Here is a 16,355-nt window from a genome sequence, read left to right on the forward strand (position 1 = left end):
ACTGCCAAGTGAATATACTCAAAACCAAAAAACAAAAACCACGTGAGCAGATAATTATGATTAAGTCCATATAACTGTGTATAATTGTGCTCAGAAGCGTTGTTGAAGAGACCACAATGTGGATTTCTGCCCCACATGAGTTTATCTCAACTACTTCTTAGTTATTGCACAAGTTTCAATGATAAAAATGAAACGCTATCCACATGTTGACAAAATAGTAATAAAACAGGACACCTATCTCAACTTTCAACTTTTTGTCAACATGTAAATAGCATTTCATTTTTAAGCATTGAAACTTGTGCAATGACTGAGAAGTAGTTGAGATAAACACATGTAGGGCAGAATTCCACGTTGGGGTCTCTTCAACAACACTTCTGAGCACAATTATACACAGTTATATGGACTTAATCACACTTATCTGATCACGTGGCTTTTGTTTTTTGCTTTCAACATTAACACCCTCTTTTACAAAACAATAGCATGGTTTGTAGTGCCAGCAGTGGCAGTGACAGCTCTGTGCGTCGGAGCTTTTACCACTGTGGCCAGCACTAAAATCCATGGTATGGTTTTGCATTGGGGGGAGGGTTAAAACATTACAAAATATATGCATTTATGAATGAACATTTACATCAGCTTCTGCCTAACTGATCTAGGTACCTAACTTAATTTTTTTTTTAAATGGCTTAATCAGCATTGATAATCAAAAGAGCCATTAAAAAACAATTTTTAAAAATGAATTATCTGATAGAAGTCTAACTCATTAGGTGCTTAAGACTTGACTTAGGCACACTCATTTAAGCCAAGAAAATCCTGGCCTAAATGGCACTGCACCTAAGGATTCAACGCACATCAGCGCCTAAGACTTCATGTTAATCCAATATTTCCAGGTATTTTATAAAGACATTATAGCACAGGCTACAAATAGACACCTTCTTCCTTCTCAGTCTAGGTGCCTTTTTTATAAAATGGTCTTCGTTCTGTGCATGTTTGTTTCTAAAGGAGTCACAAAGAAAAAAAGGAATCCAACAAGTCTGCAGTGAATGTCGAGCAAACGAAAACAAAAATAAAAGGGAACTGCAGAACTGATGTACTTGATGCAGGCATTTTATTGAAATCAATAAACCATTGTTAAAAAAAAAAAAGTGGACCAAAACAAAAAGATCAAAGGACTCTTTATTAATACTCCCATATTAATTCCTTCTGTGGGTCAGGAGAGCTACCGTGTTTTTCTGAACAAGTTCCAGAAGCACTTCAGCTGAATCTATGTTTTGTTTTGTTTTTTCACCACTATCATTGTGGCCACATCACTGGTTCTATACAAATACCCGCTGTTTCTATTCCTTAACCTACCAGCATCCCTTTAATTTGAAGTTGTATCCCATGAAAAACAGTTCAGTGTCATAAATAGCTAACAAACTGCAGTAAACAAATCATGAAAACATAATAACTAACGGGCAGAGATAATATTACACATAAGCTCCAAATTTTCATTGCAAAAGGTGGTTTGTTTGTTTTTCTTTCACAAAAATCATTGCCCTCTCTTTATCACAGTATTACTTAGTGCACGCTATTACACGCGTTAAAACGCTAGCGCGGCTTTGGAAAAGGAGCCCTAAACTGCATAATCACAGTTATATAGCTGCATAGATTGAAAGATGACCAACAAATACAATGAATCCTGTCACTTACATCACTTATGATCTCAGTACATTTCCTTGCAAATTCCATGCTTCTGTCTTCAACAACAGGATTAGGAAACACCTGTAGAAAATGGAACATGCGCGTTACAATGATTCCATTAAGATAATTTTATATATGCATGTGTATAGATATATGTGTGCAAACAGAGCCCAATACCTTTTCTTCTTCATCACTGTCATCTACTGTTGAATCAATAATCACTGGCACTCTCATTCTTTTGCAAACTTTAGGAAAATATCAAGTGAAAACTAAGTCTCCCGGTATCTCAAATCAGTTTGGGTTCTGCAAAGGCTCTGAGGTCTGTTGTTTTTGAAGCCTTGTACCAAACTTAATCTTATCAAGGTTCCTTCCATATTTAGACAGTGTTCAGGCCCTTATCTGAAGGATGGTTTATGAGTGAGCAGAAAAACAGCCCAGTTAACTCTGCTAGCTCTGCCCCCCCCCCCCCCCCCCCTCTCAGTGGAGATAATCATTTCCAAGAGACAAAATATAATTAGATGACCTTTTCAAATCAACTGTTTCTAAATGGCATATGGCAATTGAAACATTTTTTTTTTTAAATGGCTTTAATTAAAACCTGCAATTTGGTAATTTTAGCACAGTTCAGGGTGCTGATCAAACAGAAGTCCTAAAAAAGTCACACAGACCCAAAGCTTCTGCCATGCTGGCCAGCTTCCACAGTCTAGCATTACCACAAACACGAATCCTGTTATCAACATGCTCTTGTTCTCAAAGCCCAAAAAAGGCTCTCGATAGAATATCGGACATGCTTCTGGTTTAACTGTTTAGCTACTACCACCATTTTAATTCATAATTAGGATGCCTTTTCATATTTATAAAACAAGCAAAAAAATGGTACCCAGTCCTGGACTAACAGGAGTAAAAACAATATTTATTAGTTTATATTAAAATGCCATACAAAAAAAGGTTATACTATTATACACTTTGGCTGATGCCAACAGTGTACAAAATATAAAAAATAGTGCTATATATGAAAACAACAGACCCTACACGGTCCGTGTTTCAGCAACAGAGTTGCCTTCTTCAGGGGTCCTACAAAGGGGCACAGAATAAAACAAATCAATATAATACAAAAGACAAAATATTTTTTTTCTTTTGTCTTTTGTATTATATTGATTTGTTTTATTCTGTGCCCCTTTGTAGGACCCCTGAAGAAGGCAACTCTGTTGCCGAAACACGGACCGTGTAGGGTCTGTTGATTTCATATATAGCACTATTTTTTATATTTTGTACACTGTTGGCATCAGCCAAAGTGTATAATAGTATAACCTTTTTTTCATGGCATTTTAATATAAACTAATAAATATTGTTTTTACTCCTGTTAATCCAGGACTGGGTTCCATTTTTTTGCTTGCTTTATCATTGACTTCTGTGGCACCAAGGTCCTTGGCTGTGTGAAGTTGGACTGTCTTTTTTGGGGCGTTGACCACCCCACAGTCTTTCTGTGTTTTTATATTTATACATATCTGACCAAAGAACATCTGTTTTTTATGAACTTTTATAATACCTGTGTATTCTGAAGTGAGGAGGGTAAAAAACTAATAACCCTCCCCCCCCTCTTTTATGAAGATGCATTAGGCTTTTTTTATCACCAGCCGCGTCAGTAAAAGCTCCAATGCTCATAGAATTCCTAACGCAGCCGACAATAAAAAAGCCTAACGCAACTTCATAAAAGGGGGCCCCTGTGCAAAAATAGCATGAGTTGTGGCAAAATAAACTGTAACGGCAGCCTATGTTGATAACTTCCCCCCTAAAGATTGTGGCTTCCATTCAAAGTGTGTCAGACCTCTAATCAGTTCTTTAAAAAAATATTATTGTGAAGAGGCACATGCTAAGTCAAGTAAACCATACACCATATTTAGGAAGCCACTCCACATTCCACTTACAGATCTGAAACTTTTTTTTTTAACTGATCAGAGCAATAAGGAAAGGCTCCATAGCTTGCCACCTGTTGAACCAAACAATATTTAGAACTAATTTAAAACCAATTAAAATAATTTCTTCTGTGTTTATAAAGTAACTTTTCCAGCAATATTTAATTTTCAAATCTGTATCTGATTCATCTTTATCGTGCAAAAGTAGAAAAGTTCAAATTCCAGTTGTTCGATATACTAATTCCTATTACTCAAAATTGAATATGAGCAAAACAGCCTTTTACTTTTCTTAGATGCTGCTTAACCATATTCAAGGTCAACACCGAGTAAGAATTATCCCAATGTTGACATTTTGCTTCAACACCATTATCAAAACTTGCTTCTGGGGACATTCATATTAAAAGACTTAAATGCCAGCATTCATTTTATCTAAGTTCCTGGGGGTCAATGCAATTTAAATTCCATGTGGACTCACTGATGTTTTTATATTTTGGTATATCTAAGATCTAGTTTTCTTTTAATTTATGTGAGAGAGTAGGTGGTACAAAGCAGGGTTTTCTTAAGGATACTCTCTCAATGAGGCTAGAACCTTAAGGCAGGGAATAGCTTAGCCTGCTGAATCAGGAGGGCAGGGCTCAGGCAGAAATTAAGTTAAAGGCCGTAGAGTGGGCCAAATGGAGAGGCCCTGAGTGAGGATCCTCCCATGATGTTCTGGCTTGGTTGAAGTTCCTGAGCAGTTGCGTAGCTATGGGCAGACCCAGGGCCACCCAATCTTGGCTCAGACCTACCCAGTCTCTCCCACCGGGGAAGAAAGGAAGGAAAGATGCTGCATATGGGGGTGAGAGAGGAAGGATTGTTGGGGTAGAAAGGAAGGAGAGAGATTGTTTTCAGAACTCTTCTAGACAAAAATGTAATTTAGCCTGATATTGTAAAAGCAGGGTAAACTCTTTGGGGTAGAGTCTTAGGCCCTCTTTTACTAAGCCACAGTATAGGTTTCTCCTGCAGCCCAGAGCACTAAATGCTCCAACGCTGCTCTGGCACTCATGTGAGCGTCAGAGCATTTAGTGCTCTGGGCTGCGGTAGAAACCTTTACTGTGGCTTAGTAAAAGAGGGCCTTAATGACCTCCCTTCCCTACAAGGAGAAACAACCCATAAGCCAAATAGGGTCTTTTCAGTGCACCTCAAACCCCCATGCATCAATCACTATCCAATACAATTGACCAAGAACCCGGACAATGTCTGAAAAAAGGCACTACAGACTAAGCTGGCTTCTAGACAAGATACTGACCCCTCAAGAGTCAATGCCTTTTCAATGTCTCCTACATCCTTTAGAGCCCTTACTTCAGGCCACCAAAACCCACTTTATGTTAGATTTGGGTTTTTTTGACTCATGCCTTTCAGTGGCAGCTCCTGGCAGGTCATACTGATATTTTCCTTTCTCCATAGATCTTAATCTAAGTTTATACCTGAGGCAATGGAGGGACAAGGGCACGTCAAAGATTGCAAAGAGCATCAGCAGGTTTGGCCCCCTGCTTTGCTGGTTCTCTGTTGGCTTCCTTAACAGTTGAGTCACTCCTCTTTTCTCCATAGCACCAAAAACTAAGAAGGTATGATCAACTCCATTCAAAGTCACTTAGCCTGGGTAAGATTGCTCCTGGGGCCCTTTTACCTAAAAGGCATTACACTGGCTCCCTCTGGGTATGGCCTGCCCTCCAGGAAATACAGAAAGGTTTTCATCCACTTCCAGTGGCACATACTGTCTCAAGGAAGCTAACCCACAGCCACTAAAATGACCACTGTTCCTACCTGAAAGTAAGCCTCATTTTTGCAGGAGCTACAGACTGTAGGCCATGATACCACCAATGTCAGACTTCCCCCATATAACATGGCAAACAAAGCCTATCATGATCCCTTCACATCACTTTCACATGCACCTAACTGGCTCCCAGTGATGAAGCACTAACCAGACTTTCTAGCAAGCTGCAGGAACCCCTCCACCCAGTGGTGTAGTAAGGGGGGGGGGGCCGAGGAGGATGGACTGCCCTGGGCAGTATTATCACAGGGTTGCCAGCACCGGTGCCGGAGCCTCTCCACGTCCCACGCATACCTCTTGAAATATTCACCGGCTGCTGCTCACACTGGCCTCGGATGCCTTCTGACATCACTTCCTGGGCATGAGACCAGGATGTGAAATCAGAAAAGAGCAGAGGCCATTGCCAACAGCAGGTGAAAGATGTTGCTTGCGCCAGTGAACATTTCGAGAAGTATGCAGGGGCTAGCGCTCAAGTGAGGAGGAGCAGGGGGCACTGAAGTGGCGGTGAAGAGCAGAGGGGCACATGGTGTGGCAATGCTGGGCACTACTGCCCTCGGTGCCAACCTCCCTAGTTACACCATTGCCTCCACCTGGCCCAAAGAAACCAATATCTGCAGATCAAGGCTTGGTACTCACTGAAAATACCATCTTTGAACTGGGCAATGGTCTGCATAATAGTAGATGGCATGGTCAGGCAGACTAGATAAGCCATATGATTTTTATCTACCTTCATTTTTCTCTGTTTCTATATGTGAGGGGGAGAGCAATATTTATTTATTTAAAAGATTTCTCAACTGCCTATTCCTAGGCGGCTTTACAAATAGCACTCACTCCTGCTGGCAGTGGCCTAGCAGCACTACTGCCAGATAAGCCTCATCAAGCCAAAGTCCCTCTGGCTCCGTGAGGGGAAAGGTCTGTGGACTAAGACCTGACAGCTTCACTCAATTACGGACTTGACCATAGGGCAACAGTCTATAGACTGCATTCCAGTTACACCAGTCCATCCGCATCATCTACTGGAAGCAGAGAAATACTGGTGAGTTCTAGGACTGCATCACTCAAAGTTCAGTGCTCCTTGCTTTCATCTACTGGTTTGCGAGCCCAACCTTCAAGCCTGGGCTGGTCTTATAGGATAAGATATAATTGCTTTCCCAATCCTGCCTGACTAGAATGTTTTCTTGAGCTATGGCAACACTTTCCCTATGGTAAGAAATAAGCTTATCTGCCCAAACCAAGGAGTTACATATGTATTATATTTGCATTTCGTAAACTAAAACAGTCCCTTTTCCTGTTTGTTATAAAACATAACAGATCATGTTAAAACCTCAAGGAACATTTTCACCTATCATTAGTTTTAGATTGCTTTCAACTTAATATTCAGAACTAATTATTACCACATGTGACAATGATTTCTACATAAGCCCAAGGCACAGCTTTGAAGAATTTATAGGCATTTGGCCTTTATATGATCTCAAGAGGAGACTAAATCCACTTTTAGCTAAATATGTCTCTGGAGGCAATACCTCTCTAAGAAGAACCTTTACTACTAACTGTCTAGAAATGAATCTTTACAGTTTTCGCCCAAAGGAGAGGAAAAAAATTGCAGTTCATTTTTCACTTTGTTACAATGAGTAATAGTGGTACTTCACACTGAGAAGAGAAAGCTGGATGAATTCATAAAGTGCACAGTGTACTCCCACACATTCCTTAGTAGCTCGGTGCACCTTCCCTTTTTATATCCAGTAATTTTCATAGGTCATCTTCATGTTCTACCTAAAAGAAATATCTCAGATCCATAATAAGGTCCACTTCACATATATCTGAAAGTGTGTTACACGAGCACATCTATAATATTACTCTCTACTATAACCAACGAGCAGCTGGTTTATCTATCCTGTGTAATTGGGTTGACTACCTCTCATTTTTTTGTGTATCCTCTTTAATATGCTAATCTATATTTTGCCCAAAAGGGAGAAAGAAAATCCAACGTAGTCTGCAGTAAACAACAGCAACCAGAAAACAACGAACAGACTGCAGATAATTTACAAGATGCAGGCGTTGTTTATTAGTAAATGCAGTAACGTATACAACCTTATAGCCAACCAAGGGACCCGACACGGTCCGTGTTTCGGATAACACACCTTCCTCAGGGGGTCCATGGTGGTTAAGGTATAAAGCAAATACACGCTAATCACGATCAAATGGGGTCAAGCAAGTCTTATACAATGGCAAAAAAAAATCTATATTTTGACACCTTATTCTGTATTTCCTGTAATATTTATTTAATTTTTTATTTAATTTTCTATACCGTTCTCCCAGGGGAGCTCAGAACAGTTTACATGAATGTATTCAGGTACTCAAGCATTTTTCCTTGTCTGTCTCGGTGGGCTCACAATCTACCTAATGTACCTGGTCACAGTAACACAGTACATGACAGCAGATAATCTAATCTAATCTAAACCTTAAGTTTATATACCGCATCATCTCCATAAGAATGGAGCTCGACACGGTTTACAAGAACTTAAAATAGTGGGTAGAGAAGAAGAAAAAGGATTACATGAACTTATGTGTAGAAGGGGGGAGAGAAAGGGGGGAAGGATAGAGCTACAATTTGCTGAAAAGCCAGGTTTTCAGTTGTTTGCGGAATAACTGAAGGGAGCTCAGGTTCCGCAGCGGGGTAGTGAGGTCGTTCCAAAGACCTGTGATTTTGAAGAGAAGGGATTTTCCCAGTTTGCCTGAATAGTGGATGCCGCGTGGAGAGGGGAAGGCTAGTTTAAGCCTTTGGGCAGTTCTGGAGGAGTCGGGACTGGAGGAGTTGAAAGACAGTGGGATAAGAGGAGGCAGAATTCCGTGAATGATCTTGAAAGCCAGGCAGGAACATTTGAAATGGATTCTGGAGATTATTGGGAGCCAATGAAGTTTGGCAAGAAGTGGGGAGGCATGGTCAGACTTGCGTTTTGAGAAGATCAGTTTGGCTGCAGTATTCTGGATTAGCTGGAGTCTTAGAATACTTTTTTTTGATAGATTTAAGTAGATGGCGTTGCAGTAATCTAGTTTGGAGAGGATGATGGATTGGACAAGGATGGCAAAGTGTTGTTGGCTGAAGTAGGATCTAGCTTTCCTCAGCATGTGAAGGCTGAAAAAGCATGATTTTGCCAAGGAGTTGAGGTGGTCATTGAAGGAGAGAGAGGAATCGATAGTGATACCAAGGACCTTGGATGAGAACTCAAGCTGTAATGTATCACCTGTGGGTAGTGTGAAAAGTGTGGGCAGGTGTTCGAATTTTGGGCCGAGCCAGAGTAGTTTTGTTTTAGATTCGTTTAGTTTCATCTGTACCGAGAGGGACCAGGCACAGAGTCTCATTATGCAAGCTGTAATGTTTTCGTGGAGGTTTGTGAGGTTCTGGTCAGTCTCAAGGAGGACAAGGATGTCATCTGCATAAGTGTAGATTGTTTCAAGGGGGGATAGTTGAAAGAGTTTCAGGGAGGACATGTAGATGTTAAAGAGAATAGGGGAAAGGGGTGATCCTTGAGGGACACAGCAAGATGGAGTCCAAGGAGTGGACATGGTGCCATTTGTGTTGACGGTGTAGGAACGGGAGCGTAAGAAGTTTGAGAACCACATTAAGGCGGTGGAGTCGATTCCAATCTCGGAAAGTTGGTAAAGTAGTATGTCGTGATGGACGACATCAAAAGCAGCGGAAAGATCGAATTGTAGTAGGACAGCGAATTTGTTACGTGAGTGTAGTTGTTGTACCTTTGAAATTAGGGAAACTAGGAGGGATTCAGTGCTAAAGCAGAGTCTGAAGCCATGTTGGTAGGGGTGAAGAATGGAGAATCTCTCGAGATAGGAGGAGAGCTGGGTAGCAACTATGGTTTCTAGAAGTTTGGTAAGTAGAGGGATATTTGCTATGGGACGGTAGTTTGATGGTAGGGAGGGGTCGAGATCGGCTTTTTTCAGAATAGGTGACAAGGCAATATGGCCCATTTTTGTAGAGAACAAGCCTGATAGTAGAGCAGAGTTAATGAGTCTCGTAAGGGAGGAGATGGCCTGTGCAGGAATGTTTTCATAAAGGTGGGATGGGAAAGGATCTAAGATGCATTTGCAGGATTTCAGTCTGAGGCAGAGTTTAGAGATCTGGGGTTCAGATATGGGTTCAAATGTCATCCAGGATCTATCCGCTGGGATAGGATTTGAGTCATTGGGAGGAAGAGAATTGTAAGAGACTGCTGAGGGGAAAGAGCTCCTTATGGTGGAAATCTTTTCATTGAAAAATTTGGCTAAGTCGTTTGCGGAAGGAGGGGAGAGGGGAGAGGTGGAGTCGTTTTTTGAGGTTAAGTTTCGCCAGATGTAGAACAGAGTACTATTTTGATTTTTTGATCTGGTGATTTTATCTCCATAGAAATTCTTTCTTGCTTTTTTTAGTATTGTGTTATAGCACTTGATGTTGTCTCGCCAGGATTGTTTGTCTGAGGGGGATTTCGATTTTTTCCATTTCCGTTCCAGGGCTCGACAATTCTGTTTTAGTTTCCTGTGATATGGAAGGTACCAGGGGGCTTTGTGGGAGTGGGAGATAGATTTTGTAGATAAAGGGGCCAGAGCGTGGTAGATAATGACCTGCATAGTCCATTCAGTATGCTGAACAAGGAGGCCAGTTGTAAAGAGGAAAAAATCTGGGTAACACGATGTTTACTAAAACTTCAATATATCAAAAACTATAAAAAGCTCAAAAGTGCTTAAAAAAGCTACTACTTTGAACCTTTTTCACTTTTGACACAATTTATCCAAGTATATCCTATTGAACATATCCTATTGAAACATATCCTATTGAAAAAGAGTAAAGTTTCCATGAAACAATTTTTATATATAAATATATCACTCGGGGTTGGAGGTGAGCATATCATAACATACTGAATGAATCAGACATAGGACCTACTATGATCTATATATCATTCCAGGTCTGCATCCTGAATTTGATGTTATAATCATCTATGCTCCACCCCTCCTTCCCACCATGTAAATTGATTATCCGCATGCAAAAAAACTTTTTCCTATGTGTAGTGTATGCAAAACACTTTTTGTTATGAGAAAATCCCTTTAAAAAGAGAAGGCAACACTTATCTTTGGTAGAACCAGCCACCACCAACGCTGGAATGCTGCATATGAGCTCCCAATGCCTGTTGGTAAAGGCGTTTCAATCCTGCACGTATCTTCTTCGGGGGATTAATAAGAAATAGCTGCCTCTTCTTGAAATTGATCAAATTAACAAAGGAACATGGAGGCCAGAGAAGCACCCACCACTATGTGTGGGCCCTAGACACCCATGCTTAAATGCTGGTTGTCAAATCCCCAACACACCAACCATTCAGGCAGCCAAACATGACGGGAATATGTGGCTTTAACCAAAACACAAGAATTGCCGACAGTATTCAACAAGTAAAGGGGATGGGATTTGATATACTGCTTTTCCTGTGTGGTCTCTCCCCACTGAGCTGCACAGCACTCTCATTTGCAACACATGACAAAGTGATCTACAACACTGGGGTTGCCAAAGCTTCACTTGGCTTTCACCATTTGCAGGACACAGACCATAGAAGTCTGTCCAGCATCAGCCTCAGTTCGCCCAGTGCTGGAGTTGCCCAATCTGCAACCACTTCTATTTATTTATTTATTCAATTTTCTAATCTATACCATTCTCCCAGGGGAGCTCAGAAAGGTTTACATGAATTTATTCATTTATCCATGCACTCTCTTATTCATAGCATTGCTTTTTACAATTGAGCATCCAATTCCATTATTATGGGAGTGTGTGGTACAGTGGTTAAAGCTGCAGCCTCAGCACCCTGAGGTTGTGGGTTCAAATCCTATGCTGCTTCTTGTGACCCTGGGCAAGTCACTTACTACTACTATTAATTATTTCTATAGCACTTAATCCCCTACTGCCCCATGCACATTAGGTAGAGTGTGAACCCAAATAGCCCAGGACAGATAGGGAAAAATGCTTGAGTACCAGAATGCAAACCACTTGGCTATAAGTGGTATATAAATACTAAAAATAAATAAATATGTTGTCACAATAATTTTATTCTAGTCAGAACATCTCTTATCTGGATCCTGTTTATCAAATTGTTACCTTGTTTATGCCAAAATCTCTAACATAATTTGAGTATTTGCTGCTGCTCCTCTGTCAATGAAACTATTCGTGATGTCTTTTGACCATTACCTGACCTTCCCAGTCATTTTACTTAGCACAATTATGTGCTTAGTTATCATAAAGGGTCGAGATGCCACGGTCTCTCTCATTCATCTTATTCCAGTACCATACATTACATATGTCAAAATTGGTACAGTTGACGGTTTACTTTTATGTCAAATTTGTTTCCTCTCCATTACTGTCAGCTCCATTGCCTTTTTTTTTTTTTTTTTTTCAATAATTCACATGCTCTCTATGTTTCCTTTCATCTACTAATTAGAAATTTGTAACAGATGTAAATGAGGCAAATTCATCAGTAAATAGCCTTTTAGGTTACAGATTCTATGAAATAGTTTGCCAGGTTTTTTTTCAGTACTCAATTAAAATTCTCCTTTCATTATTCTAGTTCATCACACTTATTGACTATCACACTTTTTGGCATCACTATTTCTAACCCAACACCAAATTTCTCTACATCCTCCTGAGAGAATACAAAAGCCACGTGAAAGGACGCAATGTTCTGTTGTGGACTGGGAACTGAATAAAAAAGCCACTTATGGTATAGCGAAAGCCTATAGCGGAACTCCTGCAAATTTTCAGGCTTCCGCCTATCACACCATAGCTCTGGGTACAAAAATTTATAATATGTATGTTGCTTTGATTGTACCCACAGAAAGGCGGTATGTCAAATCCCATTACCCATTCCCTTTTCCCTAAAGCAATGTTTGAGGTGAACATATTGTGCTATTTTTAATCCAGGCACCCAGAACGTATATCTTTGATGAGATGCAAACATTTTCTCACTTTTGCATGCCCTGTGCTTCTGCATGAATGTTAAAAAATCACCTTCCCAATTTGTTAACATGAAATCAGAGATTACCTCTAATTTCTCCATATAAGAGATACAAGCTAATAATGATGGCCATTGAACTGGCAGCAATTTACACTGCTCATTACCTAAGAAACATCCAGTCAAATTATATTCATGCATAAGATGATTGGTATGCCCTCATTGCAATTTAAGGGAATCTTTCACTAAGCTGCACTACTAAATTAGCTTAGTGCACCTTTATGTTTATTAAAAACTTTTTATATAGCACGTAATAGCCAAAAAGGATCTTGAGAGATGGGCAGAGAATTGGCAGATGAGTTTTAATGTAGAAAAATGCAAAGTGATGCATCTGGGCAGGAAAAACAAGGAGCATGAGTATAAGCTGTTAGGTATAACATTGGGGAAGAGCGAACAAGAAAAGGACCTGGGGTACTGATAGACAGGAACCTGAAGCCGTCGGCTCAATGCGCAGCAGCGGCAAAGAAAGCAAACAGGATGTTAGACATGATAAAGAAGGGAATCACGAGTAGATCGAAGGAGGTCATAATGCCGCTTTATAGAGCAATTGTCAGACCACACTTGGAATACTGTGTCCAACACTGGTCTCCATACCTGAAGAAGGATATAACACTGCTGGAGAGGGTGCAGAGGCGAGCGACGAAGCTAGTAAAAGTTATGGAGAACTTGAGCTACAAAGATCGCCTCAGAAAACTGGGATTATTCACCCTTGAGAAGAGAAGACTGAGAGGGGACCTGAAAGAGACTTTTAAAATACTAAAAGGAATCGACAAAATGGAGCAAGCTCACTCACCAGCAGGGGGAAAGGATGGTGAGCAAGAAACAGAGTTATTCAAATTGGCAAATGTGACTCAGACTCGGACCAGAGGTCATGGACTGAAGCTGAGAGGGGACACAGCCAGGACAAATGTCAGAAAGTTCTGCTTCATACAGCGAGTGGTGAACGCCTGGAACTCTCTCCCGGAAGAGGTGGTGGAAGAAACCACCATTCTAGGATTTAAGGAAAAATTGGACGCACATCTTCTTGCAGGACGCATTGAGGGATACGAGTGACTAAGGTATTCGCCAGGGTACGCCTGGCTGAGCCTCCGCGTGTGTGGATCACCGGACTAGATGGACCCAAAGTCTGATCCGGTGCAGGCATTTCTTAACCTTACTATAGTAGAGTCCCCTAATGGGAAAGAAATCACAAATATCTATTATCTGAATATTCCCATATATATAAGAGAAGGTGTATGACACCAGTAGTTAAATTATATTTAGGAAGAGACCTCAGTAACGGAGCCCACGCACAGTCGTTTTTCATAGACCGAGAAATTCAACATGGTCACATGCTCCTTTGCTCCAATCATCGGTCTCCTTCCCAAGTGTATTCTATCCTATATTCTAAATATACTATAAATATTTTAAAGAGAATGTAGCTATTTATTTTTAATATTTATTTTTTATTTTTTATTACTAATGAAACATCTTAATAATTCTTACTTTAAAAATAATCATAATTCCTCTGATATGATAAATCAGGTGTCTACACTCACTCGTTGGAGACCAAACTGACATAACTTATACACTTCTAATTTTAAGTTGTTGTTAAGCATTCAAATGAAAGAACAGGTGCTTAGCAATAATGTTTTTGAAAAAAGTACTTAGCTTTCATTTTTTAGCAGTGCTCGTATATCATGCGATACCAACGTGGCCAGCGTTTCGTAGACCTGAATTTTTGTCTACTGCTTCAGGGCCATTTCTCACGTGTAACAAGCTATTGTTTAAAGTACACTAAAGTTGAGACGACTGATAGTGTACTTTAAACAATAGCTTGTTACACGTGAGAAATGGCCCTGAAGCAGTAGACAAAAATTCAGGTCTACGAAACGCTGGCCACGTTGGTATCGCATGATATACGAGCACTGCTAAAAAATGAAAGCTAAGTACTTTTTTCAAAAACATTATTGCTAAGCACCTGTTCTTTCATTTGAATGCTTAACAACAACTTAAAATTAGAAGTGTATAAGTTATGTCAGTTTGGTCTCCAACGAGTGAGTGTAGACACCTGATTTATCATATCAGAGGAATTATGATTATTTTTAAAGTAAGAATTATTAAGATGTTTCATTAGTAATAAAAAATAAAAAATAAATATTAAAAATAAATAGCTACATTCTCTTTAAAATATTTATAGTATATTTAGAATATAGGATAGAATACACTTGAGAAGGAGACCGATGATTGGAGCAAAGGAGCATGTGACCACGTTGAATTTCTCGGTCTATGAAAAACGACTGTGCGTGGGCTCCGTTACTGAGGTCTCTTCCTAAATATAGTTTAACTACTGGTGTCATACACCTTCTCTTATATATATGGGAATATTCAGATAATAGATATTTGTGATTTCTTAACCTTAACAATTTTGAAAAGAACTCCATTTGAAAATAGAAAAGGATGTTCACAGCAATTGATAACTCGACTACAAACAGTGCAGAATACTGCACTGTATTTGATTTTTTTTCCATTGAAGAAATGTGATCATGTGACTGATTATCACATTGGTTGCTAGTAAGCAGGGCCGGTTTTAGACATGCTGGGGCCCAGGGCAGAAATTAAGGAGGGGACCCCTAATCCCCTCTCCCCTCTGCCCCCCTCCCGTTACTACCGCACATAACACACACACACACCCATATCCCTATTTCCCATTACTACCACACATAAAACAATTTAAATGACTTCTTTATACACAAAACACAGACAGACCTTTACCAAAGGATCAGAAATAGAAATTGATCTGGGAACCCCAAGAAATTAAAATTCAGCAAGAACCCATGCATATAGGGAAAAAGAACCCGTTGTTCAACTACAAATTGGGGGGGGCATTGTTGGGAGACAGCAGACTTGAGAGAGACTTGGGTGTGCTGGTGGATGCATCACTGAAGCCATCTGCACAGTGCGCAGCAGCCTCGAAAAAAGCCAACAGGATGCTGGGCATCATAAAGAGGGGCATAACAACCAGGACGCGGGAAGTCATCATGCCATTGTATCGAGCGATGGTGCGTCCACATCTGGAATACTGCGTTCAGTATTGGTCGCCGCACCTCAAGAAGGACATGGCGGTACTTGAGAGAGTCCAAAGGAGAGCAACGAAACTGGTAAAGGGGCTGGAACACTGCCCATACGCCGAGAGATTGGATAGGCTGGGGCTCTTCTCTCTGGAAAAAAGGAGGCTCAGGGGAGATATGATAGAGACCTTCAAGATCATGAGGGGCATAGAGAGGGTGGATAGGAACAGATTCTTCAGACTGAAGGGGACAACAAGTACGAGGGGGCATTCGGAGAAACTGAAGGGAGATAGGTTCAAAACAAATGCAAGGAAGTTTTTTTTCACCCAAAGGGTCGTGGACACTTGGAATGCGCTACCGGAGGAAGTGATCAGGCAGAGTACGGTACAGGGATTCAAACAGGGATTGGACGGATTCCTGAGGGATAAAGGGATCGTGGGATACTGAGAGAGGTGCTGGGATGTAACACAGGTATAGAAAGCTAACCAGGTAATAAATAAGTATAGAAACCCAACAGGTCGTGCATGTGCAAGACCGGAGGGTTAGGACTACGATGGGAAGATAGGACTTAAATGAGAAACCAAGGTGGCAAGGGAGCCCCTTCTGGTGATGCAGACAGGTAGTGACCTGTTTGGGCTGCCGCGGGAGCGGACTGCCGGGCAGGATGGACCTATGGTCTGACCCGGTGGAGGCACTGCTTATGTTCTTATGTTCTTATTACAACATTGGAGAAATAAAAACAGATATGCACTTCTTTTTGTACTGAACACACAGGGATCCCAGGGCCAGGTCCACCAAAAATTAGCCATTTCCCTTGCTGTGGCAGGTGGAGATCTCAAAACTCTGCAGTTGA

The 16,355-nt window shown here is 40.7% G+C and overlaps 1 protein-coding gene across 8 annotated transcripts in view; it reads right to left on the reverse strand.

Moving 5' to 3' along the window:
* Positions 1-16,355, reverse strand: part of NEBL (nebulette) — a 513,560-nt gene that overhangs the window by 228,828 nt on the left and 268,377 nt on the right. For 4 of the 8 annotated variants that reach the window (XM_033931316.1, XM_033931318.1, XM_033931317.1 and 1 more), the window contains exons 1-2: positions 1,858-1,996; positions 1,690-1,761 (exon numbers count right to left, since the gene is read on the reverse strand). The exons of 3 other annotated variants lie outside the window; for them this stretch is intronic. In XM_033931316.1, coding sequence (XP_033787207.1) covers positions 1,690-1,761; positions 1,858-1,914 — 129 coding nt within the window. In that variant the 5' untranslated portion in view covers positions 1,915-1,996. Of the gene's footprint in view, positions 1-1,689; positions 1,762-1,857; positions 1,997-16,355 lie in introns of those variants that run through there. One more of the 8 variants, XM_033931315.1, reaches the window with a different exon arrangement.

Source organism: Geotrypetes seraphini, chromosome 2 (assembly GCF_902459505.1).
Source record: "Geotrypetes seraphini chromosome 2, aGeoSer1.1, whole genome shotgun sequence".
Taxonomy (NCBI): Eukaryota; Metazoa; Chordata; class Amphibia; order Gymnophiona; family Dermophiidae; genus Geotrypetes; species Geotrypetes seraphini.